At 48.6% G+C, this 26,059-nt stretch overlaps 1 protein-coding gene across 1 annotated transcript in view; it reads left to right on the top strand.

The window, feature by feature from the left end:
* The window catches only part of DOCK3 (dedicator of cytokinesis 3), a 357,395-nt gene that overhangs the window by 275,862 nt on the left and 55,474 nt on the right, over positions 1–26,059 (top strand). The window contains exons 31-36 of the mRNA XM_029912574.1: positions 555–640; positions 2,090–2,116; positions 2,237–2,332; positions 13,754–13,814; positions 14,511–14,604; positions 15,548–15,696. Coding sequence (XP_029768434.1) covers positions 555–640; positions 2,090–2,116; positions 2,237–2,332; positions 13,754–13,814; positions 14,511–14,604; positions 15,548–15,696 — 513 coding nt within the window. The remainder of the gene's footprint in view (positions 1–554; positions 641–2,089; positions 2,117–2,236; positions 2,333–13,753; positions 13,815–14,510; positions 14,605–15,547; positions 15,697–26,059) is intronic.

Genomic DNA, 26,059 nt, shown 5'->3' on the forward strand with positions numbered 1-26,059 from the left:
CACACACATCTAATATGGAATGGACATGAGCAATACATCTCGAAGAACACCAGTTACGGAAAAGGTAACTGTCTTTTACGAAAGGTAAGTAACCAGTTTTTTTCCCCTCTCACTGACAGGTAGGACAGGGTAAGATTCTACTTGATACATTCGTTTATAGAAAATCCATATCTAGGTATTGATAAAAACAAAGAAAGTGGATGACAAGGACTCCTGTAAGAAACAAAAAAGCCAATCTCCACAGGGAAGCCCATTTTACCCCTCTGCTCAGCAAGAGGATAATTGAGCTCTGTAGTCCACCTCTTCCACTGACCCATATGAGGCCAGTTGTTTCACTGAATCCACTGAGCCATTGTTTTGTAGATTTGAAAGGGGTCTATTTAATTACAGATGCTTTTTTATATCAGGACAGAAATCATCCATCCATAAAATCAGGCAACTTGCAGAGCATAAGAAATTATCCATGAAACACAATCTCAGCCTTCTTGATGTTTGAAATTTACCTTCTCTGCAAACACAGTTAATTTCTAACCCATCATTTCTCCCTGATCCAGGTGGAAGCTGAATTGATTGATAAGCTGGACAGCTTGGTATCAGAAGGAAAAGGAGATGAGAACTACAGGGAGCTCTTCAGTCTACTGTAAGCAATGCCAGTCTCCCTTCATCTTGCATGTTACAAGGTCACCTTAGAAGGCTTGGTGAAATTTCAATGTAATGATCCATTGTAAAGTACCAGTAACGGAAGTGGCCTCCCTCAGAACACAGTAATGTACAGGGACTTTTGACAGGTTATCATGACATGAGCCACAAATCAGAGAGAAGGCTATGGAAAAGCTTGCCATCCCTTTTACACTGACAAGAATATAAAAATATATTTTTGTATCTTTCATGCAATAAAATCTAGTATTGATGCTGCATAGGTTACAGTATCCAGTGTGCCAAGTGATTTCCACGTTCCTATCACAGACACACTAGACGAGCCAGTTTTCAGCTTTGTGACATCACTGTGTGAAATCATAGTCTTCAGACTGTTCAGAGAGCCAGCTAAACCATTAAGCAGTTCAAACCTGTTTTGGGGCATCTAGGATTTCCCTCCCTTTTCTCCCTTTGCTTACCTTGCTCTTGAAAGTCATACATTAATTGAAAGTTGGAAACTGCTCCCTCCAAAGCCTGTCAGTTCACAACATTTCCAGTCCCTTCCAACCCAAGAAACAATAATGATAGTAGGAGGCTAACCTGAAATCTCAAGATCTGACCCTCCCACATTGTTGGTGCTGAGCTGTGCGTCCAAGTCTGATTTTCAAATGCCTCCCTTGTTGGATGCTGATCTTGGTTTGAAGGCATATATTGTGACCCACTCTGATCTCCACTGAGTTAAATCTTGACTCTTTAATTGATCCAGTGGTTCCTCTGAGATCAGTAACAGAATACAGGGCAAATTTTCAAAAGGATCTCAATCCAGTCTCCGTTTATGTGCATGCAGCTTGATGTATACAAACATCTACATGCATTTTTGGTGCACCAACACCTCTGGATGGAAATTATAGAATTTACTTGTTCACACCCATCATTTTGGGTATGCAGGTAAATCTATAACCTGTGCACCTTTATGTTAATACACAGAAAGTATGCACTTGTATTTGAGTGCACACAAATGGAAACCACTTTTTGGAAGTTTGGCTCCATCAGTGTACATGCAAAAATGGCAAATACATTTGAAAAGAAAATAATGGAAAATTCATTTTTCTTTTTATTTACCTGGCAAGAACTATGTTCTGTGTTTCCCTTGCTTCGGCGGATGATATCTCTGATAACAGTTGTGATGCAAGATGTTGAACTGGGATTGCTCATTAGAGACCAGAATTTAACAGTTTAACTGAGGAGATAAAATGTGTTACAGTGGGTTTAGGCTCCTTCCCAATCACAGCTTTCCATTGCTATAAGCAGCTACCATTAGCAGCTTGGGAACTAATTTTTGTTACATGCAGTGTTCTCTTTCCTATGTTTGAAACAGTATTGTGATGGGAAATTTTACCTTTTGCTGCCAATTCCATCTTTTCTTGTCTTTGCTTCATGCTGCATGGAGTAGAACCCAGCTCTTTGGGCCCTACCCCAGGTAAGACTGTAATTCTGTCAGTCTTCTGTATGAGAGAGAAAGAAAGTTGCTCCTGGCTCCCTCCAGGATCTATACCGTTTCCAGGAAAGCCTCATATGCTGCCTCTTCATTTCCAAACAGCCTGCTGGAGAAGATTGAACAAGAGACATGGCGGGAGACTGGCGTCTCTTTTGTTACATCAGTTACTCGCCTCATGGAGCGTCTCCTTGACTACAGGTATCTGGTCACAGCAGTAAAGTGTTCTGAGTATAAGTATTCTAGCATTCTACAAGAAGGGTGTACAGAATTAGTAATGCACCAAATTCTTTTTGTATGGAGAACTGTTTTGTATTGGTTTTAAAGCAGTCAGTTAATTCGGTGCTGTGGAGTAACGTGAGTGCAACCATTACACAGAACTGTTGGTTTCTGAATTAAGACAGTGGATGTACATGTTCTCATTTACTTCTTGTTCATTCTTGATAAATTGTCAGAATGAAGAAACTGGTGTTTAGTTTACTTGATGATGAGGCTAAAGGACTATAGAACTGTTAGAAGTTATTAATTTGACTCTCTTCTTAGAATATTTGGCCCTGATTCATCAAATCTAACACAATACCTTCTAACTCAGCTAAAGGAGACTTTTTTAAAAAGCAAGGCCCCATGTATTCCATGTCTCAGTGACCATGGAAGCGGATAGTGTTCATTAATCTCAACTTTCATTTATTTAAAAAAAAAGTTTCTAACCTTAATGGTTGTAAAGAAAATCTTGAAAGTGTGAACAGAACATAAACAGATGTAATGAAACAGTAGTGAACTGTCCCATTCATCTCAGTGGACTGTTATCTCTGGAACTTAAAGACAACAGTTTAATAATTGGCTGTTTTGCTGTTGATCATTGTAACAGAAATATTTGGTCAATGTGCTTTATTCAACAATCTCAAATAATTTCCCATGCTCATGTGCCAGAAGCCTCAGTTGTCCCCACCACATGACAAAACCTCCAGTTCTTCTTCGAGTGATTGCGCATATCGATTCCAATTAGGTGTGCGTGCGCTGCATGCACAGTTGTGGGAAAGTTTTTCCCCTAGCAGCACCCGTCGAGTCGACTATGGAGCCCCCTGGAGTGGCGCCTTCATGGCGCTCAATATATGACCCGGCAAATCTGGCGCCTCCTCAGTTCCTTCTTACTGCCAGTGATGGTTGTTGGAACTGTGGCATCTTGCTCAGGAAGTTCTACCACATTTCCCTAGCTTTGTTTGTGTTCTCTATACTTATTAGTTAGTTCTTAGGTAGTAGTTAGCAGTTGGGCTGGGGGGGGGAGGTTACCCTCTATCCCGACCACTTTTCCTTGGGAGGGCTTACATGCCCAAGACCCAGGGGTTCAAGCCCTGCAAGTCCTGCAGCAAGCCCATGCCAACGGGCGACCCCCATGACGCTTGTCTAAAGTTTCTGAGGGAGGCTCACCAAGACGACAGGTGCAGGATATGTAAGGGGTTTCGCCCCAGAACCAAAAAGGAGCGAGACTTTCACCTCAAACAGCTCCTTATGGAGGAGGCACTTAGACCAGAGCCTCCACTGGCACGGCAAGACCCGGCGCCGAGTTCATCGGGGCGTAGCGCCCCGGTGACAATGGTGGAAGCGACACTGCGGAAGGACACTGGCAGACACCTGCGGCACCGAAACCGGCAGGGTCAATCCAGCACTGCTCCCGCTCCCTGGCGCAGAAGCGGCACCAGAAGCAAGGGAGGAGCAGCTCTCTGTCCCAGAGGTTCACCCCTCTAGAGCCGGCCAATGGGGCGTGTCCTCAAGAGGAGTACCCAGCGCTGAAGTCTGAGGAGATGGCACCCTCGACTTCGGCCCTGCAAGGGGGACCATCGAGTCCAATGCTGTCAGAGTCTTCGGCCCAGTCATCAAGGAGGTGGAACTGCCATCCACCCCAGACACCTTTGAGGTTGCGAGAGACCTCATCACTATGACAGTGTCATATGGCACCGTCTCGAGGCAAACTGGTGATGCTCCATCCCTTGGCCCCGCTACTACAATCGCAGCACAGCTCAGACTCCCAGCGCCGCTCGCAATCACGGCACCGGTTGGACTCGCAGCACCGGTCCAGGTCACGCCAGCGCTTCCGCTCGCGACACTGGTCTGCACATCGATCCGTATCGTGCAGCGGGTCCCACTTCCAGCACCAGTCCCGGCGCCACTCAGCAACCCCACACATCTCCAGATCGCGATGCTATTCCAACCTCGCGGTACCGTTCTCCAGCCTTGTAGCACCACTCTCTGGCATTGGAACACCACTCCCCAGTGCGGCGCTGCTTGCAGGATCAGCTCCGCTTGGCACCACCCTTGCCACAGCGTTCCCAATCCCGGTCTTTGGACTTGGAGACTGGATCTAGATACTCAGAGCAGGGTCGGCACCGGTTGGGCCATGGATGCTCTGAGGTGGAGGCAAGGCCATGGCCTGCTCAGTGGCAGGGACCAGTGCAGTGGCCATTTTGGACCCCATGGGTGTACTACAAGTGCAGGGCGCCCAGTCTAAAGGCTCCCAATCGGCCACCTCTGAACCATGGGTGCCAGAGGCTTCCACCAGTCGTCCCACCCCTAGGGGTGGCTAGGAGGTGCCGTGCCCATATCCCTCCCATGGAACCAACTCCAATTCCTGAGCAGGACTGTGGTCTACCTGGTCCAGCCAGCGAGACAGGACGGGAGGTCCCTGACAAGCAGGAGAGACAGGAGGACCCTGTTCCCTGATTAGCCTCCTCGTCCTCCTCTCCAGATGCGGCTGTTGCAGGCACTTCTGTCTCTGGACGGACCCCCATAGACAGCTGCGCCCACCAGGACCTCTTTCACAGGATGGCGCACAACATGGGTCGGCAGGCCAAGGAGGTGATGGAGTTGGAGGACCCAATGGTCGACATCTTGGCCCTGGAAGGTCCTTTGAGGGTGGCTCTGCCCCTCATCAAGACCATACAGGCCAATGCCAAGACCATCTGGCAGACCCCAGCCTCCATCCATCCCACCGCCAAGGGCGTTGAGAGGAAATACTTCATCCATCAACGGGGTACGAATACCTCTTCACGCACCCGCAGCCTTGTTCATTGTTGGTTGCGGTAGTGAATGAGAATGAGAGGCAGGGGCAACAAGCCTCAGCACCTAAGTCCAAGGACACCAAGCTCCGCGGGGCGGGGGGGCTGCAACTCAGGATTGCCAATCAGCAGGCAGTTCTGAGCTGGTATAGTTTCATCTCCTGGAACTCGATGCTCAAATTCAAGGAGCTGGTGCCAACAGAGTCCAGGGAGGAGTTTGGCGCAATGGTGGAGGAAGGCAAGGCAGTGGAATTGGCCTCTTTACAGTCCTCACTAGATGTTGCGGACTCTGTGGTGGGCACCTTGTCCTCCGGTATCACCATGAGGTGTAGCTCCTGGTTGCAGACCTCAGGCCTTCTGCCCGAGGTTCAACAGACGATGCAGAACCTGCCTTTTGATGGGGCGGGCCTGTTTGTGGAGCAGACTGACTCTCAGCTGCATAGCCTAAAATACTCAAGGGCTACTATGAAATCTTTGGGTATGCACACCCCGGCAACCCAATGCAAACATTTCAAGCCCCAGCAGCAGCAGCAGCGCTCCTATCCTCCTCGGCTGAGGCAGGACTTTTACAGGAAAAGGTGCACGAATGGCAGAAGGAAGCCTTCCAACCCCCCTTCTGGGTAGGGCCAGGGCCCGACGAAACCATCGTTGGGTTCCAAGCAGGCCTTTTGAAGGGGCGCCCAAGGATGGTGCACCAGCCTCGATTCCAGATCCTTCCCCGTCTTTTTTTAATCGTCTGTCCCACTTCTACCGTGCTTGGTCCCAAATAACTTCGGACCGCTGGGTCCTCCATACGGTGGAAGTGGGATATTTTCTCCAGTTCTGCTCCTACCCTCCCTCTCACCCCTCTTCCCCATCCCTCTTCAGGGACCCTTCTCATGAGCATCTCCTTATCCAGGAGGTGTAGGTGCTCCTCACCATGGGAGCAGTGGAGGAGGTTCCTCAGGAGTTAAGGGGCAAGGGATTCTATTCCTGATACTTTCTAATCCCCAAGGCCAAGGGGGGGTCTCAGACCCATTCTAGATCTGCGCAGACTCAACAAATTCATGGTAAAGTTGAAGTTCCGCATGGTCTCCCTGGGCACCATTATCCCGTCCCTGGATCGGATCTGGGAGACTGGTATGCCGTCCACGACATGAAGGACGCGTATTTCCATATAGCGATTCGTCCCACACACCAGCGCTTCCTATGCTTCGTGGTCAACCACAAGCATTACCAATTCACTGTCCTACCATTCGGCCTCTCAACAGTCCCCCGAGTGTTCACCAAGTGCATGTCGGTCGTGGCTGCTTTCCTCTGTTGACAGCAGGTGCAGATATACCCCTATCTCGACGACTGGCTGCTCAAGGACCACACCAGGGGGCAGGTGCAGTCCCAAATCCATTTGGTCAGGTATACGTTTGAGCGACTGGGTCTCCTCTTCAACTTGGGGAAGTCGACCTTGGAACCGACCCAAAGAATAGAATTCATTGGGGCGGTGTTACATTCGGTTCAGATACGAGCACTTCTGCCAGAGACCCAATTCCGAGCCATCATAGACATAATTCAAAGCCTCCCGCAAATCCCAAGCACAATAGCAAGGGGGTGCCTGAGTCTCCTCAGCCACGTGGCCACTTGAACTTATGTGACCCAGCACTCCAGGCTGCAGCTCAGACCGTTGCAGCCATGGCTCACCTCAGCCTACTGCCCGGGGCGCAACAGCTTGAATTCAGTGGTCATGGTGCCAGGGCAGGTCCTCACGTTCCTCCACTGGTGGCTCAACCCTCAAGCAATGTGCGAAGGAGTCCCCTTCCATAGCCCTCAGCCTTCCTTGACCCTGGTTAGGGCCGCATCAGCTCTGGGATGGGATGTGCATCTGGGAGACCTCCAGACATAGGGCCTGTAGTCGCAGGATGAGCTCTCCCTTATATCAACATCAAAGATCTGAGGGCAGTGTGCCTAGCCTGCCAGGCCTTTCAGGCCTGACTACAAGGCCAATCCATAGCAGTTCTAACGGACAACACCATCGCCATGTTTTACATCAACAAGCAGGGTGGAGCCCGTTCCTCTCCCCTGTGCCAGGAGGCCCTCCAGCTGTGGGAGTTCTGCGTAGTCCACTCCATTCACCTGGAAGCATCCTTTCTACCAGGAGTTCAGAACATGCTGGCAGACTACCTCAGCAGGTCTTTACACACACACGAATGGTCCATCCAGCTGGATGTCATACACCTCGTTTTCCAAAGGTGGGAGTTTCCCCGGGTTGACCTGTTTGCCACCTGACGCAACAGGAAGTGCCCAATGTTCTGCTCCTTCCGGGGTCACAGTCCAGGCCCACCCACAGATGCATTCCTGCTACCCTGGAGAGATTGCCTGCTGTACGCCTTTCCCCCGTTCCCTCTCATGCACAAGGTCCTGCTTAGGGTCCGCAGAGAAAGGGCAGAGATAATTTTGATAGCTCCAGCGTGGCCTCGACAACACTGGTACACCACACTCCTGGAGCTGTCAGTGGATGCACCGGTGACGTTACCCCTCCTCCCCAACTTACTCATTTAGGATCATGGTCACCTCCATCACCCCGACCTGCGGTCCCTCCACATCACGGCTTGGAAGCTTCATGGCTGAACCCCATGGAACTTCTGTTATCAGAACAAATAAGGGAGGTCCTCCTCGGCAGCAGGAAACCCTCCACTAGAGCCACGTATCTGGCAAAGTGGAAGAGATTCTTGTGTTGGTGTGACCAGAGTTGTACATCCCATCTCCAGGTGCCTGTACCTCTCATCTTGGAGTACCTCCTACACCTGAAACAGCAAGGCCTGGCGGCATCCTCCATAAGAGTACACCTCACTGTTATCTCGGCCTTCCACTCAGGAGCATCCGGTTGATCCATCTTCGCCAACCCTATGGTTGGTCGCTTCCTCAAAAGTCCGGACTTCCTACATCCCCAGATCCGGCAACCTGTCCCCATGTGGGACCTTAACCTGGTCCTCTCCAGGCTCATGGGGCCCCCATTCAAACCACTGGCAACTTGCTCCCTCCTGTATCTGTCATAGAAGGTGGCCTTCCTGGTCGGGGAGGGATAGCTCAGTGGTTTGAGCATTGGCCTGCTAAACCCAGGGTTGTGAGTTCAGTCCTTGAGGGGGCCATTTAGGGGTCTGGATCAAAAATCTGTCTGGGGATTGGTCCTGCTTTGAGCAGGGGGTTGGACTAGATGACCTCCTGAGGTCCCTTCAAACCCTGAGATTCTATGAATTGTAGTTCTATGAATTGTCACCATGACTTCTGTGAGGAGGGTGTCTGAGCTAAAGGCCCTCACATCTGACCCACCTTACATGGTTTTCCACAGGGATAAGGTGCAACTCAGGCCTCAACTGGCCTTTCTCCCCAAGGTGATGTCGCACTTCCACACCAGTCAGGACATTTTCCTGCCTGTCTTTTACCCTAAACCTCATGCCAGTAACCGGGATCAGAGGCTGTACTCCCTCGATGTTCAGTGAGCACTAGCTTTCTACATTGAGCACACTAAGCCATTCAGGAAGTCGAACCAGTTGTTCATAGTGACCGAATGAAGGGGCTCCCGGTCTCATCTCAAAGAATATCCTCCAGGATCACATCATGCATCCGCACGTGCCATGAGCTGGCCAAAGTACCGGCCCTGCCTTTTATGGCACACTCCACGAGGGCCCAGGCCTTGTCAGCAGCGTTCTTGGCCCAGGTCCTGATCCAAGAAATCTGCAGGGCAGCAACTTGGTCCTTGGTACATACCTTCAGCTCTCACTACGTCATTGTCCGGCATGCCAGAGATGATGCGGCTTCATCAGAGCAGTGCTACAATCAGAGTTTCCTTAACTCCGACCCCACTACCTAGGTACGGCTTGGGAGTCACCTAATTGGAATCGATATGAGCAATCACTCGAAGAAGAAAAAAACGGTTACTCACCTCTTGTAACTGTTGTTCTTTGAGATATGTTGCTCATATCCATTCCAAACCCACCTGCCTTCCCCTCTGTCGGAGTAACCGGCAAGAAGGAACTGAATAGGTGCTGGGTCGGCAGGATCATATATTGAGCGTCATGAAGGTGCCACTCTAGGGGGCTCCACAGCCGACCCGACGGGTGCTGCTAGGAGAAAAACCTTCCAACGACTGTGCACACAGCGTGCACACACCTAATTGGAATGGATATGAGCAACACATCTCGAAGAACAGTTATGAGAGGTGAGTAACTGTTTTTTAATCTCCTGACAACTTCTGCAGTGCAGTTGCTCATCAAAACAAAAATCTGAAAATGTAAAATATGGGGACTTCTATTTTAATTGAATTTACTATTAAAATGGCACAGGATCTACTATACTGATTGTGGGTGAATACCCACTTCGTCCGAAACTGCTCTGCTCCAGCTTTGCTGTAGCTCGTTCCCAGAACTGTTCATTGGTTCAGCATTAGTACCTGTAGTTAGTTAGCTGTTTAGTTAATTTAGTTAGTCAATGAGCCCGGGCCGGGGCATGCCCCGCGCCCCGGGGTTTAAGTTGTGCGGCTCTTGCAGGCGTTCTATGCCAAGAAGTGACCCGCACGCAGACTGTTTGCGCTGCTTGGGAGAAACCCATATCAGCGAAAGGTGCAAGATTTGGAAGTCGTTTAAGCCTCGGACCAAAAGAGAAAGGGACATTAGGCTCCGGGCCATCCTAATGGAGTCGGCGCTGACCCCTACCCCGGCACGCCACTCCGAACCGGTACCTGGCACCGGGGCATCAGTATGCGGCGACCCTCCGGTACCATCGACCAGTTGGCACTGCTCTCCGTCCACGGGGCACGTCAGGAGGGCCAGGAAGACTCCCTCTTCGCAGCGGCACCAAGGGAAATCTGGGACAGAGGCTAGGCCAGATGTGGGCAAACTATGGCCCGCGGGACCATCCTCCCCTGCCCCTGAGCTCCCGGCCGGGGAGCCTAGTTCCCGGCCCCTCCCCCGCTGTCCTCCCTCCCCCACAGCCACGCCGCCACGCGGGTCACACTCTGGCCCGCTGCTCCCGCTGGGCAGTGTGGGGAGCGCAACTGGCTCTGGCCGGGTGTCGCGGCTGCAAGCTCCTGCTGCTAGTAAGGGGGCGGGGAGCAGAGGGTCCTTGGGGGCAGTCAGGGAGGAGGGGGCGGTTGGATGGGGCAGAGGTTCTGGGGGGGCGCTCAGGGGATGGGGAACAGGGAGGATTGGGAATGGGAGTCCCGGGGGGCCTGTCAGGGGGCGGGGGTGTGGATTGGGGTTGGGAGGGCAGTCAGGGGACAGGGAGCAGGGGGGTTGGATAAGGGGGTGGGATCCCAGGGGGCAGTTAGGGGCAGGGGTTCTCAGGAGGTGGTGGTCAGGGGACGAGGAGCAGAGGGCGGTTGGATAGGGGGTGGGAGTCCGGGGGGGCTGTCAGGGGTTGGGGGTGTGGATAGGGGTTGGGGCAGTCAGGGTACAGGGACCAGGGGGGTTGGATAGGGGGCGGGGGTCCCAGGAGGGGGCAGTCAGGGGACAAGGAGCGGGGGGGGTTGGATGGGTTGGGGATTCTGAGGGGGGCAGTCAGGGGGCGGGAAGTGGGAGGGGGCAGATACGGGGTGGGGGCCAGGCTGTTTGAGGAGGCACAGCCTTCACTGCCCAGCCCTCATACAGTTGCGCAACCCCGATGTGGCCCTTGGGCCAAAAAGTTCGCCCACCCCTGGGGTAGGCCCATGTTGGGCAGTCCTCGATCCCCACCAGGCCCCAGGCCTCCGACTGAAGCTGAGTGGAGTAGCCCATCCCCTTCGGAACAGGCCTCTCTGGATGCCTTCCACGTCAGCCCCGCGCTTCAGAGGCAAGCCACCGCTGGGATCTCCGGTCTCGGTCGAGGGAACGTTCCCGACGCCAATCACTGCCCAGCAACTACTCGGGGCACAGTCCAGGTGGATCGCCCTTGACGCCGACCAGACTGTCTGGCTGGGTCCCATCCAGCTGGGACTCGCGGCACCGCTTGTCCTGAAGGGGCGAACATCGGCAGGACCGCGGCGGGCATCACTGTCAATCCTCGTCTTGGAGAGGGTACTGCAGTCAGTCACAGCACGATCATCGACGCCATTCCCACTCGAACTCCCGCTCCAAGTCTCTGTCAAGACATCCCAGCTCTGGGCGTTGATCGCCAGTGTCTCGCCGTCGCGGGTCCACCCACTGAGGCCATTAGCGGAGCAGCTATTACCGTCGGTACCAGTCCTCCACGTCCAGATCGCGGTCCCGTGGCCGTCGTAGATCCCAGCACTGCCGCTGCTCCTGATCCAGGGACAGCAGTGGATCATACGCCAGCCCAGTCTCCATCCGTAGCCGTCCTTCAATGGGCCAGGCTAGCCAACCCAGATTGCCGGTCCTGCCAGTGCCACAGCAGGTGCAGTGGCACCGAGCATTGTGGCCAGCCGAATGGTACCAGTGGGCACCATGGCCTCCGGCACAGCCCCCGTGGGAGCTCATTCAGTGGCCGGAGATTCGGAAGCACCGTCGGCCTACCTCTCCAGACCCCCAAGAAAGGAGTAAATGGGACGTATGTCCTTGGCACCGTGCCCGGAGTCCGACCAGGTGGTGGACCCTCCGGTGCCGGCCGACACCCAGAGCAGCACACCGGCTTCTTTGCCCCGCCCGGAGGAGTCGATTGCAGCCCCGCCCCCCTCCGTCCTGCAGGAGGACTCTAGGGCCTACCAAGAACTCTTAAAGAGGGTGGCAGCAAGCTTACACCTCCAGGCAGAGGAGATGGAGGAGCCGTCGGACAAGGGCCCGGGTCCTCCTGATTGCCCTGGCGTGGCCCAGGCAGCATTGGTATGGGACCCTTACGGGCCTGGCCACACCTGCTCTGTCAGGACCAGGGCCACCTCCTCCATCCCAACCTAGCGGCTCTTCACCTCACAGAGTGGCTGCTCAGTGGTTAGGTGGAGAGGAAAGACGTGCTCAGAGCAGGTTCAGTGTGTCCTCCTCGAAAGTAGACGGCCCTCCCCTCGCCGCGCTTATTTGGCGAAGTGGTCCCAGTTTTCTAGCTGGGCGGCGGACCAGGGTGTCTCCCGGTGACCGCGCCGATCCATCTTATCCTTGATTACCTCCTCCATCTGAGGGCCCAGGGCCTGGCGCCCTCGTCAGTCAAGGTGCACCTGGCAGCCATATCGGCCTTCCATCTGCCAGTGCAAGGGCACACAGTATTTTCCCATGCTATGACTATCTGGTTCCTTAAGGGTTTGGACCATCTTTTTCCGTATTCTAGACCCCCCGGTCCCACAGTTGGACCTAAACCAGGTGTTGGCTCGCCTCATGGGGCCCCCGTTTGAACCACTGACCAAGTGCTCCTGATCTCACCTCTCGTGGAAGGTGGCCTTCCTGGTTGCAATCACGTCGGGCAGGCGAGTCTCGGAGCTCAGGGCCCTGACCTCCGAGCCGTCGTACACGATCTTTCATAAGGACACGGTCCAGCTCCTCCCACACCCCACGTTCCTCCCGAAGGTGGTCTCCGCCTACCACATGGGTCAGGATATTTTTCTACCGGTCCTCTGCCCCAAGCCTCACGCGTCCAGTGAGGAGCGCTGTCTCCACACACTTGATGTGCGGCTGGCTCTGGCTTTCTACCTCGAGTGGACTAAGCCGTTCAGAAAGTCCTTGCAACTGTTCGTCGCCTCGGCTGAGCGCGCGAGGGGCCAGCCGATTTCCACTCAGCGGCTTTCCAATTGGATCACTTCGTGCATCCGTTCCTGTTATGAGCTGGCGGGTGTCCCCCCGCCACCCATTGTGAGGTCACACTCGACTCGGGTGCAGGCCTTGTCGGCTGCCTTCGTGGCCCATGTCCCCATCCAGGACATTTGTAGGGCCGCCACGTGGTCTTCGGGTTCACACGTTCACCCCGCACTATGCGATCATTCCCCAGACCAGGGATGACGCCAGGTTCGGCAGGGCTGTCCTCCGTCTTGGGAACTTGTGAACTCCTACCTATCTCCAACAGATATAGCTTGGAATCACTTGTTATGGAATACACATGAGCAAGAAAAGACAGTTACCTTTTCCGTAACTGATGTTCTTCAAGATGTGTTGCTCATATCTATTCCACATCGCACCCTCCTTCCCCTCTGTCGGAGTTGTCTGGCAAGAAGGAACTGAGGGTGGGGGGGAGCGCACAGCTCCCCTTATACCGTGCCAGGCAGGTCCTACTCCAAGGGTCGCGGGGGGCGCTCCCCCCTACGGGTACTGCTCGGGGGAAAACTTCTGGCACTAGTGCACGTGGCGAGCACGCACACCTATTGTGGAATAGACATGAGCAACACGTCTCGAAGAACACCAGTTATGGAAAAGGTAACTGTCTTGTCTCTAAGGCACTCAATCCAGAACCTTTTAATAGCACTAAATTAACTTTAAAATTTTGCTCATTTGAAGACTAACTTTCTTAAATAACTTCTTTAGATCTGCACTGTATGGAGTCTCTTTTGAGGGGTGCTTTAAGAATAAACTTTAGCCTTAACTGTTGTTTTTGCATCTGAGAGAATTCTGGTTCTAGAACAGCTTCATCTTTAGTTAAGAAACACGCTCTTGCAGTCTAAATGTCTCAACAGTGTTTCTCTTTTCAGGGACTGCATGAAAGGAGATGAAACAGAAAACAAGAAGATTGGCTGCACTGTTAACCTGATGGTAAGAACACTTTCTTTTTATATTTATTGACCTGTACATCGTGATCCTATACACAGTATTTTAATCTGGAATGGTAAGGTTTAGGTATGATGATCTGCAGAGAGGGTTAATAGCCTCAGCATCCTGCAGCTGAAAATGTAGGGTTTTTCCCATTTTGAGTTTACAGCAGTGTGTAATAAAATGGTTCCATTGAGACAGGAGGCAAGAGAGCACAGCAGATGAGCAAGTGTGTCTCTTAGCAAAGAATATTTCTACAGCCATTTTATCCTTTTCCCTTCCTCCTCTTTAATCTCCTCCTGTACAAACACTCCCCCACTCACATCTCCTTTTCTGTAGATTCTCAAGATGGCAGTAGTATTTTTAGAGTGCAGAGGGAATGAATCACCAGTACATATTTGTGGGATTCACTCTCTTGTACCTTGCTCTCTCACACTCATATTTATATGGATACAAGGGCCTGATTCTTTTCTCCTTTGCACTCATGTTAAGTCCAGCATAACTTCATTGAAGTTAGTGGAGTTACTCATTTACACCAGTTTAAATTAATGCAGTATTGGGCCCAATCTTTCATATTATTAATGCACTTTCTTCGAATTATATGCAGTTTCTATTAGCTGCCTGGAAGTAGGGGGTTATTTTACACTGACAAAGTATCTCAAGATTGTTTCTGAATATTAATTTTCAACTCTTTTTCAGAACTTTTATAAATCTGAAATTAACAAGGAAGAGATGTATATCCGCTACATCCATAAGCTGTGTGACATGCATTTACAGGCTGAGAACTACACTGGTTAGTAATGAATAAGGAGGCTTTCTTCAGGGTCTGGTGTTAGAAAGCAGGCCAGAAGTGTTGAGTCTCCCAACATTCTCTTTGAATATTCATCAAATACTTTTCTAGGAATTTTTGTGAAGATCAGCTACTGCAGTTTGAAGAGTTAGAAGCCCTGTTGTTTCATATTGTTAATCAACTTGCTTTGATGCCATTTAAGAAACAGACCAGTTTGTAAATTTAGAAACCTAGTGAAGATGTTGATTTTGAAACAGTACATCAAGGAAGAAGGTTGTTGAAGGGGCCTTGTGGATGGTAGCCCTTTGCTAATATTCGGTATTGGCAGAATCCACATGTTAGTCATGTATCCTATTCAGGAGGTGTTTATAAGAGAGGGAGAAAACCTAAGGAGAAATTAATCATAAAAGCATTAGCAGTCTGATATGTTGCTATATTTATATCTCAGTTGAAAGATGAGAATCTATTTTTAAATTATATCCATCTGCACAACTCTGGGGAACTTGGAGGAAGTTAGAAAGATGACTTTGAAGGGGAAAGTACAAACATTAGTAAGGTGCTTTTTCCACTTCAGAGAACATTTCATCAAGAAAGTGTAATTGGCGCTACAGTTAGACAGCAGTTGCGAAAACCCATCATGTTAGCTCCCCATTCCCTGGACAGATGACAGGAATGGAGTCCAACACATTTTCCACTGAATGACCAGGACATGTCATCTTTGTAATGCTGCAACATGAAGTTGTTGATCCACTGACCAAGTAGCTTCCATCTCTCAGATGTTTCAGAAAGGGGATCTTGGTTTTCAAGCACTTTGTTCCCCACTGGGTTATTCTGTAGGTAAATTTCAGATCATGATTTGCTTGACAAATCCAAGTGCAAATCAAACCCATTAATTGTATTTATTTGTCATAATTTACTCAGTCTTCATTGATTGCTGTTCTAACAGAGGCTGCATTTACATTGCTTCTGTACTGTGAGCTACTTCAGTGGGAGGACAGACCTCTGCGAGAGTTCCTGCACTACCCATCACAGACAGAGTGGCAACGTAAGGAGGGGCTATGCCGGAAGATTATCCACTACTTCAACAAAGGGAAGGTATGCCAATTACTGCTCTCCTCCAACATCTTCCCTCCGTTTCCCTGACTTGCTTTTTTCCCCTCCCAACCCATCTTTTCAATTAAATAGTATATTAAAAAATCTTATGCTGTCATAAGTGGACCTTCAGCATTGTAGACTAAACAGCAGATAGCTAGAGAGTAGCTGAGAAAATGGGTGGGGATAAACATAAAACTCAGAACTAGAAGTGTTAGATCCAGAAAAAAGAATCCAGCAAATTCCTGCACCTTCTATCCAAATTCTGAATCAGCTGGACTGATAAAGAACTCTGTGAATTTCAGTTGCTTCATTTCCAAAAAGTCTCTTTGTAGAAAGCTCTGAAAATTTCCACTTATATGTATTGTGATTCATGTTAAGACTTGGTTGTTTTCTGACCTGCAGGGTTAAATATGAATGGTCAGTGGAATTTAAGTGGCACTGAAAAATAAAGACTAATCCTCCTCACCTCAGTTGTTGTTTTACTCACAGGTTTGGGGTTCCAATTGGACTCCATTATCCACTCACTGCCTCAGAACAAAATGCAACAACTTGCAAAAGTCACTTATTTGACTTCTCTTTCCCACAGTAAATAAACAAATTTTAAAACTACTGTAGTGATATATGAGCTATGATGTCTTATGTTATGATACTTCGGGATGGTTTCATTAGGTGAGTTTTAGAAGGTATTTATACAATTTTGTAAAAATTAAAGACCAGATTATCTCTCGTCTACATTATCTCCATTCTCTAAAAACTCCTGAGTCTTAGCTCCGTAGGGCAAGACTAGCAGAATTCCCTGAGTTTTAAGGATTTTTTGTTGCTGGTGGAGTTTTTTTTCATCCAGGAGGGCAGTGGCTGCAGCATAAAGCACAAATCATGTCAAACCAATCTGATAGCTTTCTTCGATAGGATAACGAGTCTTGTGGATAAGGGAGAAGCTGTGGATGTGGTATACCTAGACTTTAGTAAGGCATTTGATACGGTCTCGCATGATATTCTTATCGACAAACTAGGCAAATACAATTTAGATGGGGCTACTGTAAGGTGGGTGCATAACTGGCTGGATATCCGTACTCAGAGAGTTGTTATTAATGGTTCCCAATCCTGCTGGAAAGGCATAACGAGTGGGGTTCCGCAGGGGTCTGTTTTGGGACCGGCTCTGTTCAATATCTTCATTAACGACTTAGATATTGGTATAGAAAGTACGATTATTAAGTTTGCGGATGATACCAAACTGGGAGGGATTGCAACTGCTTTGGAGGACAGGGTCATAATTCAAAATGATCTGGACAAATTGGAGAAATGGTCTGAGTTAAACAGGATGAAGTTTAACAAAGACAAATGCAAAGTGCTCCACTTAGGAAGAAAAAATCAGTTTCACACATACAGAATGGGAAGAGACTGTCTAGGAAGGAGTACGGCAGAAAGGGATCTAGGGGTTATAGTGGACCACAAGCTAAATATGAGTCAACAGTGTGATGCTGTTGCAAAAAAAGCAAACGTGATTCTGGGATATATTAACAGGTGTGTTGTGAGCAAGACACGAGAAGTCATTCTTCCGCTCTACTCTGCTCTAGTTAGGCCTCAGCTGGAGTATTGTGTCCAGTTCTGGGCACCGCATTTCAAGAAAGATGTGGAGAAATTGGAAAGGGTCCAGAGAAGAGCAACAAGAATGATTAAAGGTCTTGAGAACATGACCTATGAAGGAAGGCTGAAAGAATTGGGTTTGTTTAGTTTGGAAAAGAGAAGACTGAGAGGGGACATGATAGCAGTTTTCAGGTATCTAAAAGGGTGTCATAAGGAGGAGGGAGAAAACTTGTTCACCTTAGCCTCTGAGGATAGAACAAGAAGCAATGGGCTTAAACTGCAGCAAGGGAGGTTTAGGTTGGACATTAGGAAAAAGTTCCTAACTGTCAGGGTGGTTAAACACTGGAATAAATTGCCTAGGGAGGTTGTGGAATCTCCATCTCTGGAGATATTTAAGAGTAAGTTAGATAAATGTCTATCAGGGATGGTCTAGACAGTATTTGGTCCTGCCATGCGGGCAGGGGACTGGACTCGATGACCTCTCGAGGTCCCTTCCAGTCCTAGAATCTATGAATCTATGAATCTATAAAACACCTCTGCACCATACAGAGAACGGGATTAATATTTCATTTAGTTCCTCATTGGCCACGGTCAGTGAAAGAGCTGTACTTTGGCAAAGACACATACTGCATGTAGCTATAATGGGAAAAGTCTATCCTCAATTTACTGGGGGAAGGGAGTGGCGTATTTACAAGGAATTTGTTACACTAACAAAGAAATACTTTGTTCTCAGGGAAGTGTTCTTGTATAGTAAAACTGACTGTCACCCCCTCTATAAAGCTTCAGATATTCTCAGTACTGTATTTAGCCAACTACATTCCACAGATTTATCAGCTTCAGCTAGTATCTCAGGACTACCTGATTAGGCAAAGAGTACAGAGAGCATATATATAAAATAGTGTATTCTGTAACTATTGAAGGTTAGTAAGGTCTTGTTTGAGACATTATCAATTGTATAAGACAATATAACAAAAGTACTACTGGTGCACTATTATGTTTCTAGTGTTCTTCCAGATGGACATTTATGGGGTTGTCTGCTGTATGTTTGCTTCCTTTTACCTTAGACAGTAACTGAATCACTGAATTAGCCTCCCAAAACAAGTATTTTTTTCCTGAGTATGTAGCTCAGTTTTGCTAGAAACAGGAGTAAAACTGAAATGCCTTGAGCAGCAAAATCCTTTTGACACTATTCAGCACATTTTTCCATTGCTGTGTAGCAGGGCTCAGGTCAAGGAATAGCAGAATTTTGCAACTAACAATTTCTGTTAGCTCTTTTTTTCTGGGTGGCCAGAAGAAGCCTTTCTCTGTCTCTACAACCAGTGGCTGCTATTGTGCTGGTTGCTGTAATTTGTTCTGTCTGTCCTTTATAAGGGTTTCCTTAGCAGCATTCTAAGGGTGAGATTCTTAGCCTCTTAACACTGTGTAAAAGGTCTGCAGTAACATAAAGGGGATCTAAAATCCCTGAATACAGCCAGAGGAGAATTCCTCCAGCACAGAAATTGAGGAAGACAACAGCTATGGGCTGTTTTCTGAGGACCACCTCGCAACCATTGACAAGAAGGGCATGCCAGGGCTGGGCTGAGGACAGGAGGGGTGTTTCAGGGCAGCGCCACAGTACATAGCACTAAGTGATTGTGGGTGGTGCTGCTGCCATAACTTAGACAGCCCCTACATGACTGTCTAAGTTATGTCAGGAGTCACTTCAGCCCATGGAGCAGCCCAGAATTGGAAGGGCACGAAGGTGGCTTAAAGCCACATTAACACACACCCACATTAACACCCAGCAGAAAAGATGTTTTTTGTTCCATCACTTCCACTCTGTCCTTAATGGGTTTGTATCTCAAGAAGCCAGTAGTGCTAAGATTTTAAGCACTGGCTTGATTTTCTATGTCTAGTCTGCAATTTGTGCAAAAACCTTGTTTTAACAGATTTTTTTAAATCTCAAGGATCTCAGTCAACATTTTGTCTTATAAAACTCCTTGTGTATCATTTTCACATATGAAGATTTCAACTTGCTCTCAGTAAATGTGAATTCTAGTGATTCCGCCTTATTTCTCAGTATTGAAATACTTCATCTCGGCTTGACTGCATCTTATCTGCATTTTTTGACAATGATTCTAGCAGCTTCCAGGTTGTAACCTCTCCAGTTGCAGCAGAGCTTGAGGAAGAAGAAGGGAATTCAGTAAAGTCACCAGATTCTTGCTGGCAGACATTTTTTGTCCTTTTCTCTGTCTTTTTTGTTCTTCCCTGAGGTACAGTTAATTGGTATGTTATTAGCCAGAGTCAGAAATGTAACCTTTATGCAGGAAATCAAGATTTAAGAGATTTTATTTGCTGTTCTCAGACCCAAATATTCATTGACAGCACCTTAAAAGCTACTGAGACTTTGTTAGTTTAAAGACAGTGAATGGAACAGACTAAATTTGATTCATTCTCTTGGTGGATAGAGATTTAGAATTAAGCAGCATTTTGCATCAAGTCCACTGCTACCCCCATCATTAGCGATATTTAGCAGCCTAATGAAGCCCATCCTGTTTGTGACATCTCAGTGTACATTCTTCTCCCTTACTGTTTTGAGCAGGGGTGCACAAAGCCAGATTTTCAAAAGAGCACATGTTCAAATGCCCAGAACCCACAACTGGAGCTCAGCTGACATCTGTCCTCCAAAATAAGTAGCCAAGTTTCCAAAAGAGTTCAGCATATTGAGTTCTGAGGTCTTCTGAAAATCTGCCCCCAATTGTGCATGCTGAGCACTTTTGAAAATCTGCCACATAAATCCACTGCAGCTCATGTAAATAAATGTTGCAATTTGTGAATTTTGAGATTTGCTTTATCAGTGCCTCCTGAGTGTGTTTAGTGTTAATCAGTGTAGAACTGCTGGCACCATAGAGCAAGGTTGTAATAAGGGGGTAGATGAGAGATGCTCAGCAAGTGAAGGAGACAGTAAAAGGTGAAAACAGATCAGGCACAAGGTGAGTGGAGGATCAGGGTCAGATGAAGAAGTCATGGTGAGAAGGGGGAAAGAGGAATGACATCACAGAGAGGACAGGAACTTGCACAGGGACTACAGCTAGAACTCAGATCTTTGATTATATAAAATTACAGATGGGTCTCATTTAAGTCATAAATTTTAATCAAGGGGATCTAATGTTTCAAGGGTCACTTCCATGTGTGATATTGCCAGAATCCTTGAGTGGAATTACAGCACCACACTTCAGTTGTCTGTTTATTCTCTCTATATCCTTTTCAGATCTACACTCTCCCTCTTCCTTTCTCTCTTCTGTAAAAGATGGAGACAGTAGTCATATCCTGGAGCTTTCCTCCCTGGTATCTCAATTTGTAGCTACAAAATGTTCACTCAGTGCAACAGAATATCTCTGTGTTGAAATCTAACCAAAAGAGAGAGCTTGATTTAGGATGACAGGTGTAATATCAAAGTACATTTGACAGAGCTGGTAGAAATAATGAAAACTGAGATACAATTATAATAGCATTCAGATCACAGGAAAAAAGGGAACATGCAAGCAGGAGGGGAAGACATCTATAGGGTCAAGTCAGAGGAATAGCTTCCATTTTTTCACTGTCCTCTGTCTAAAAGTAGACATTAGACATTCATATAAGCTTCAGTTGTAACATCCCAGTTGAATCTCTGGATTCAGAAAACGACTCTTACTCCTTTCAAACTGTTTTATAATTCATTTTTCTGCTCTGTTCTTTTAGATAAATCTAGAATATCTGAGGAGGCAAAGGGTCCATACATTGAAGTTTAAAAATGTTTGTGTGATAAATAAAAAATAAATGCCATTTGGATTGCAAATATAAACGCTTAACCATGTAATGTTTGAAAAGGAAATTTTTGACCTATAAGAATGTATCAGTTCATTTGAATTGGAAACCGACAGCAAAGATGCTATTGTTATGAGATCATAAAGCCTGAGTGATATTCTGAGCACCCAAGCAACTGGTCTTCCAGCTGGTTTCCTGTTGTGTTATTGACTATCTAAATATAATTCATGTCCTCAGTGCAAAAGATTTTCATCATTTAAAGCTATATATATTACCACAACAACCAAAAAAGACCTGAAAAAGCTGATGCGAAGAATCTCATATTAGTTTTTGCCATTCACAAAAGCTGGAGAAATTTAGAATGGTTATTTTTGTTTTTTTAATTCTTGGATTTATGCTTTCCTTTCTAAATGTTCCCAAGATCTCACCATGTTTTGAGCTTCTTCAAATAAAAGGTACAGCATCTCTCAGTTCTTCTTCGAGTGCTGTCCCTGTGGGTGCTCCACTCCAGGTGATGGTGCATCCCGGCGCCGTTGATCGGAGATCTTCGGTAGCACTGCCTGGCCAGGACGCACATGCTCAGCTGCTGTCTCGAGGTCTCGTTAGAGTCTGCCTGAGCCCCCCTCTCGTTAGAGTCCCGTGCCCCCCTCAGTTCCTTCTCAACTGTCCTCAGCTGAAGACCGGACTCGGGGCAGTGCTGATCCTCTTCCCTGGTCTCTGAAGGAAACAATTACAAAGAATATAGATATAGTTAGTTAGTAACACCCCAGTTGTTTCCCCTACCTTAGAATAGTTAATTAGTTAAAAAAAAAACTTTTTTCCTCAAGCTTGTCTCCCACGGAGACACTCTCCCCCGGCATTCCTAGTTCAATAATGCCAGGGGCTTCAGGATTCAAGAAATGTGCTTCCTGTCAGGACTCTATGCCAAGGTCCGATGGACACTCACATTGTGTGAAGTGCCTCGGCGAGACACACGTCTCTGCCAAGTGTGTCCATTGCACGAGCCTCAAAACCAGGGCTCGTCATGACAGGGCCTGCGGCCGAAAATGCTTCTCATGCAGAAATCCCTGCAGCCACCTCTGGAGACGGGCAATGTCAAACCCTATCCCTCACGCTCCCCGGCCATGTCCGAACCAATTGGGAACATGGCTTCACCCTCTCAGGTGAAGAGGCAAGAAGCCCAACTGTCTCCAAGCAGAGACTTTCACAAGGGTAAAGGGTCTCCTGCGAGATCCTTACCCTCAGTACTGACAGCGCCGAAGGCAGGCGCCTCCGACCGTCCCAGCACCTCAGCCATGGCTCCCGCAGAGGCAGGGACCTGACTTCCTGTGCCGGGAAGGTCTCCTGAGCACTGGTCCCTTTGGCACCGAAAATAGACCTGGTGCCAACAGCACGCTCTGCCCCGGTGCCGAAAAGAACGTCGGCACCGAGCCTGCCTGCCGCTCAGATAGCAGCAGCGGACCTCCCGCGGGGCACCTACAAGAGACCCGCGGCACTGGGAAAAGCCAAACAAAAGTCTGTGCACGCCTCTGAGCACAGATTGCATGCAGCGGAGTCAGACAAAACAGCCGCACTATCGGCCCACCCCGCAAGACAAGGACCTCAAACGCCTTGACATCTTGGGCCAAAAGGTTTATACATCCTCCACTCTGCAATTCAGAATTGCAAGCTATTCTGCCCTACTTGCAAGCTATGACTTTAATAACTACAATAAACTCTTTGATTTTACCTCCTACATTCCAGAGGACAGGAGAGCAGACTTTAAGTCAGTTCTTGTCGAGGGCCAGTTGGTCTCCAGAACGGCCCTACAAGCATCTCTGGACATGGCAGATACAGCTGCCTGCACTACTGCAACTGCAGTGGTTATGCGCAGATCTTCCTGACTTTCTACATCCGGTATCCCCAAAGACCTGCAGACCAAAGTGGAGGACTTCCCCTTTGATAAAGACAAACTCTTTTCCAAGAAAACCGACAAAGTCCTTCACACCAGGAAAGATTCTAGAGCGACCCTGCGCACCCAGGGCATTTACCCATCCCTTCCCAGGAGACAACGGTATCAACCTTACCAGAGGCCACGCACACAACAGTATCACCAGCCTCAGAACAGACCATACGATATACCCAGGAATCGCCCTAGACCTCCTAGGCGCAGACAAAACCAAGCACAAACAGCTACCTCCCACTCATCGGGAAATAAACAACAATTCTGAAGCGTTGGTCGAGGGTCTGCATGACCACCCCTTGACTCCACTGCCTATTTGCCCATTTGGCCACCGCCTCCAGGTTTTCCACTATGCCTTGCAGCAGATTACACAAGACCGTTGGGTCCTGGAAATAGTTCAGTCTGGTTACTCTATCCCTTTTACATCCTACCCTCCTACTCTTCCCTGTCCCTCTTCAGGGACCCCTTTCACAAGCACCTGCTTCGCGTAGAAGTGGCTCATCTGCTACAAATAGGAGCAGTGGAACCTGTGCCAACACAACATCGAGGGAAAGGGTTCTACTCCCACTACTTTCTGACCCAGAAAAAGACTGGGGGATGGAGGTCTATTCTAGATCTACACTGACTGAACAAATTCGTAAGGGTACAGAAATTCAAGATGGTCACACTGGACACAATAATACCTGCGCTGGAACAAGGGGACTGGTTCACAGCCCTCGACCTAGAGGACGGCTATTTTCATATATCCATTCATCCAGCCCACAGACACTTCCGACGGTTCACAATTGGTCACGACCATTTCCAATACAGGGTACTCCCTTTCGTACTCTCCACAGCACCGAGAGTATTCTTCAAGATCCTAGCCGTAGTCCTGGCCCACCTCCACAGACACAGGATCATACTTTTTCTCTACCTAGATGATTGCCTCATCAAGGGCAACTCATACAACGAGACGCTACAAGCTACCCATTTTACCATTTCCCTCTTCCACAGCTTGGGCCTGCAAATAAACGTCCAAAAATCCACCCTGACACCTACACAGCAGATCAAATTCATTGGAGCTCACCTGGACTCAATTTGAACCAGAGCCTCACTCCCAGACAACAGATTCCTCGCTATCATACACCTCGTACGTACGCTCTCTGTTCATCCCAGGATACAGGCAAGAATTTGCCTACAGCTCCTTGGCCACATGGCAGCCACCACCTTCGTGGTCAAGTACACCAGGCTGCACATGAGATGTCTTCAGGGCTGGCTCAATTCAAACTACAAATGCAGCAGGCACAGCTTCTGCATGCTGCTAACTCCTCCAGCAAACATACTAGCTTCCCTGCAATGGTGGACAAGACCAGAGAACCTTTGCATGGGCATTCCCTTCCAACAACAATCCCCCACGCTCATGCTCACCACGGACGCTTCCCTGATTGGTTGGGGAGCACATCTGGGGGGACACATGGCATAAGGCCGCTGGTCCGCGCCAGAGACATGTCTACACATAAATCTCCTAGAGCTCAGAGCAGTGAGACAAGCCTGCCTTCACTTTCTTCCCCTCATAAAGAACAAATCTATCCAGGTCCTAACGGACAATATAGCATGTATGTTTTACATCAACAGACGGGGGGAGCACAATTGCACTCCCTGTGCATGAAGGCCATCCGATTGTAGAATTGGTGCATACAATACCACATACAAATTATTGCGTCATACCTACCCAGCTGTCACAACACTACCACCGACACACTCAGCAGACACTTCTCCAAAGAACACGAATGTGAATTGCACCCTGCGATACTACAACAGCTCTTCTCCCAATGGGGCACCCCGGTCAATAGACCTCTTTGCCACAACCCACAGTCGCAAATGTCACCTATTTTGCTCCAGAGAAGGATTCGGGACTCATCCCGTGGAACAACTCTCTCATGTACGCCTTTCCACCGATCCCTCTGATGATACACAGGGTCCTGCGCAAGATCAGAGACGACAAGGCCCGGGTCATACTCATTGCCCCGGCTTGGCCGAGACAGACATGGTATCCTTACCTGCTCCACATGTCCGCTCGTTCTCCACAAAGTCTCCCCAACAGACCAGATCTGCTTTCTCAGGACAACGGACGAATTCTTCACCCTCAGCTCCAGAAACTCCACCTGACAGCATGGTTCCTTCATGGTTCCAGACCCGCAAATTAGCCTGTTCTGAGCAAGTCCGATATGTCCTCCTGCATAGTAGAAAAGACTCCATCCGTAAAACTTACCTACAGAAGTGGAAGTGCTTCTCCCTGTGGTGCTCAAATAAACACTTATCACCCCATATTGTGACCCATCCTAGACTACCTCCTGAAACTAAAACAGGACGGATTCTCACTCAGCTCCATCAGAGTACACCTCGCAGCCCTTACCACCTTCCACAATTCATTAGACGGCTATTCACTCTTTGCCCACCCTACCATAAAACGCTTTCTCACGGGCCTAAAAAATCTCTACCCCAAGATTTATCCGTTGGCAGCTGTATGGAATCTCAATCTCGTTCTTCACGGTCTTATGAAACCTCCATTCGAGCCCTTAGCTACCTCATCTCTTCTTATGTCCATATGGAACGTAGCTTTCTTGGTTGCTATAACATCAGCAAGGAGGGTAGGGGAAATAAGCGCCCTGATGGCCTACCCTCCCTACACAACCTTCTCTAAAGACAAAGTTACCCTGCGACCACACCCTAAATTTCTCCCTAAGGTGGTGTCCACCTTCCACCTTAACCAACCAATATACTTACCTACATTCTATCCCAAACTTCATGAGACTCCGCATGAGGCGACTCTGCATACCCTCGACGTCAGACGAGCAATTGCCTTCTATTTAGACAGGACTAAACCATTTCATAAGTCCTTGCAACTATTTGTCTCCACTACGGAGAGATCAAAGGGTGCAGCCATTTCTAAACAACGCCTTTCCAAGTGGATCTCTGACTGCATCAGATCCTGTTACCGCATTCAGAATGCTCAACTGCCTGAAGGCATCAGAACTCATTCTACTCGAGCCATGTCAACATCCGTTG

This window comes from Terrapene carolina, unplaced genomic scaffold (genome assembly GCF_002925995.2).
Source record: "Terrapene carolina triunguis isolate 2854851 unplaced genomic scaffold, T_m_triunguis-2.0 Scaffold232, whole genome shotgun sequence".
Lineage (NCBI taxonomy): Eukaryota > Metazoa > Chordata > Testudines > Emydidae > Terrapene > Terrapene triunguis.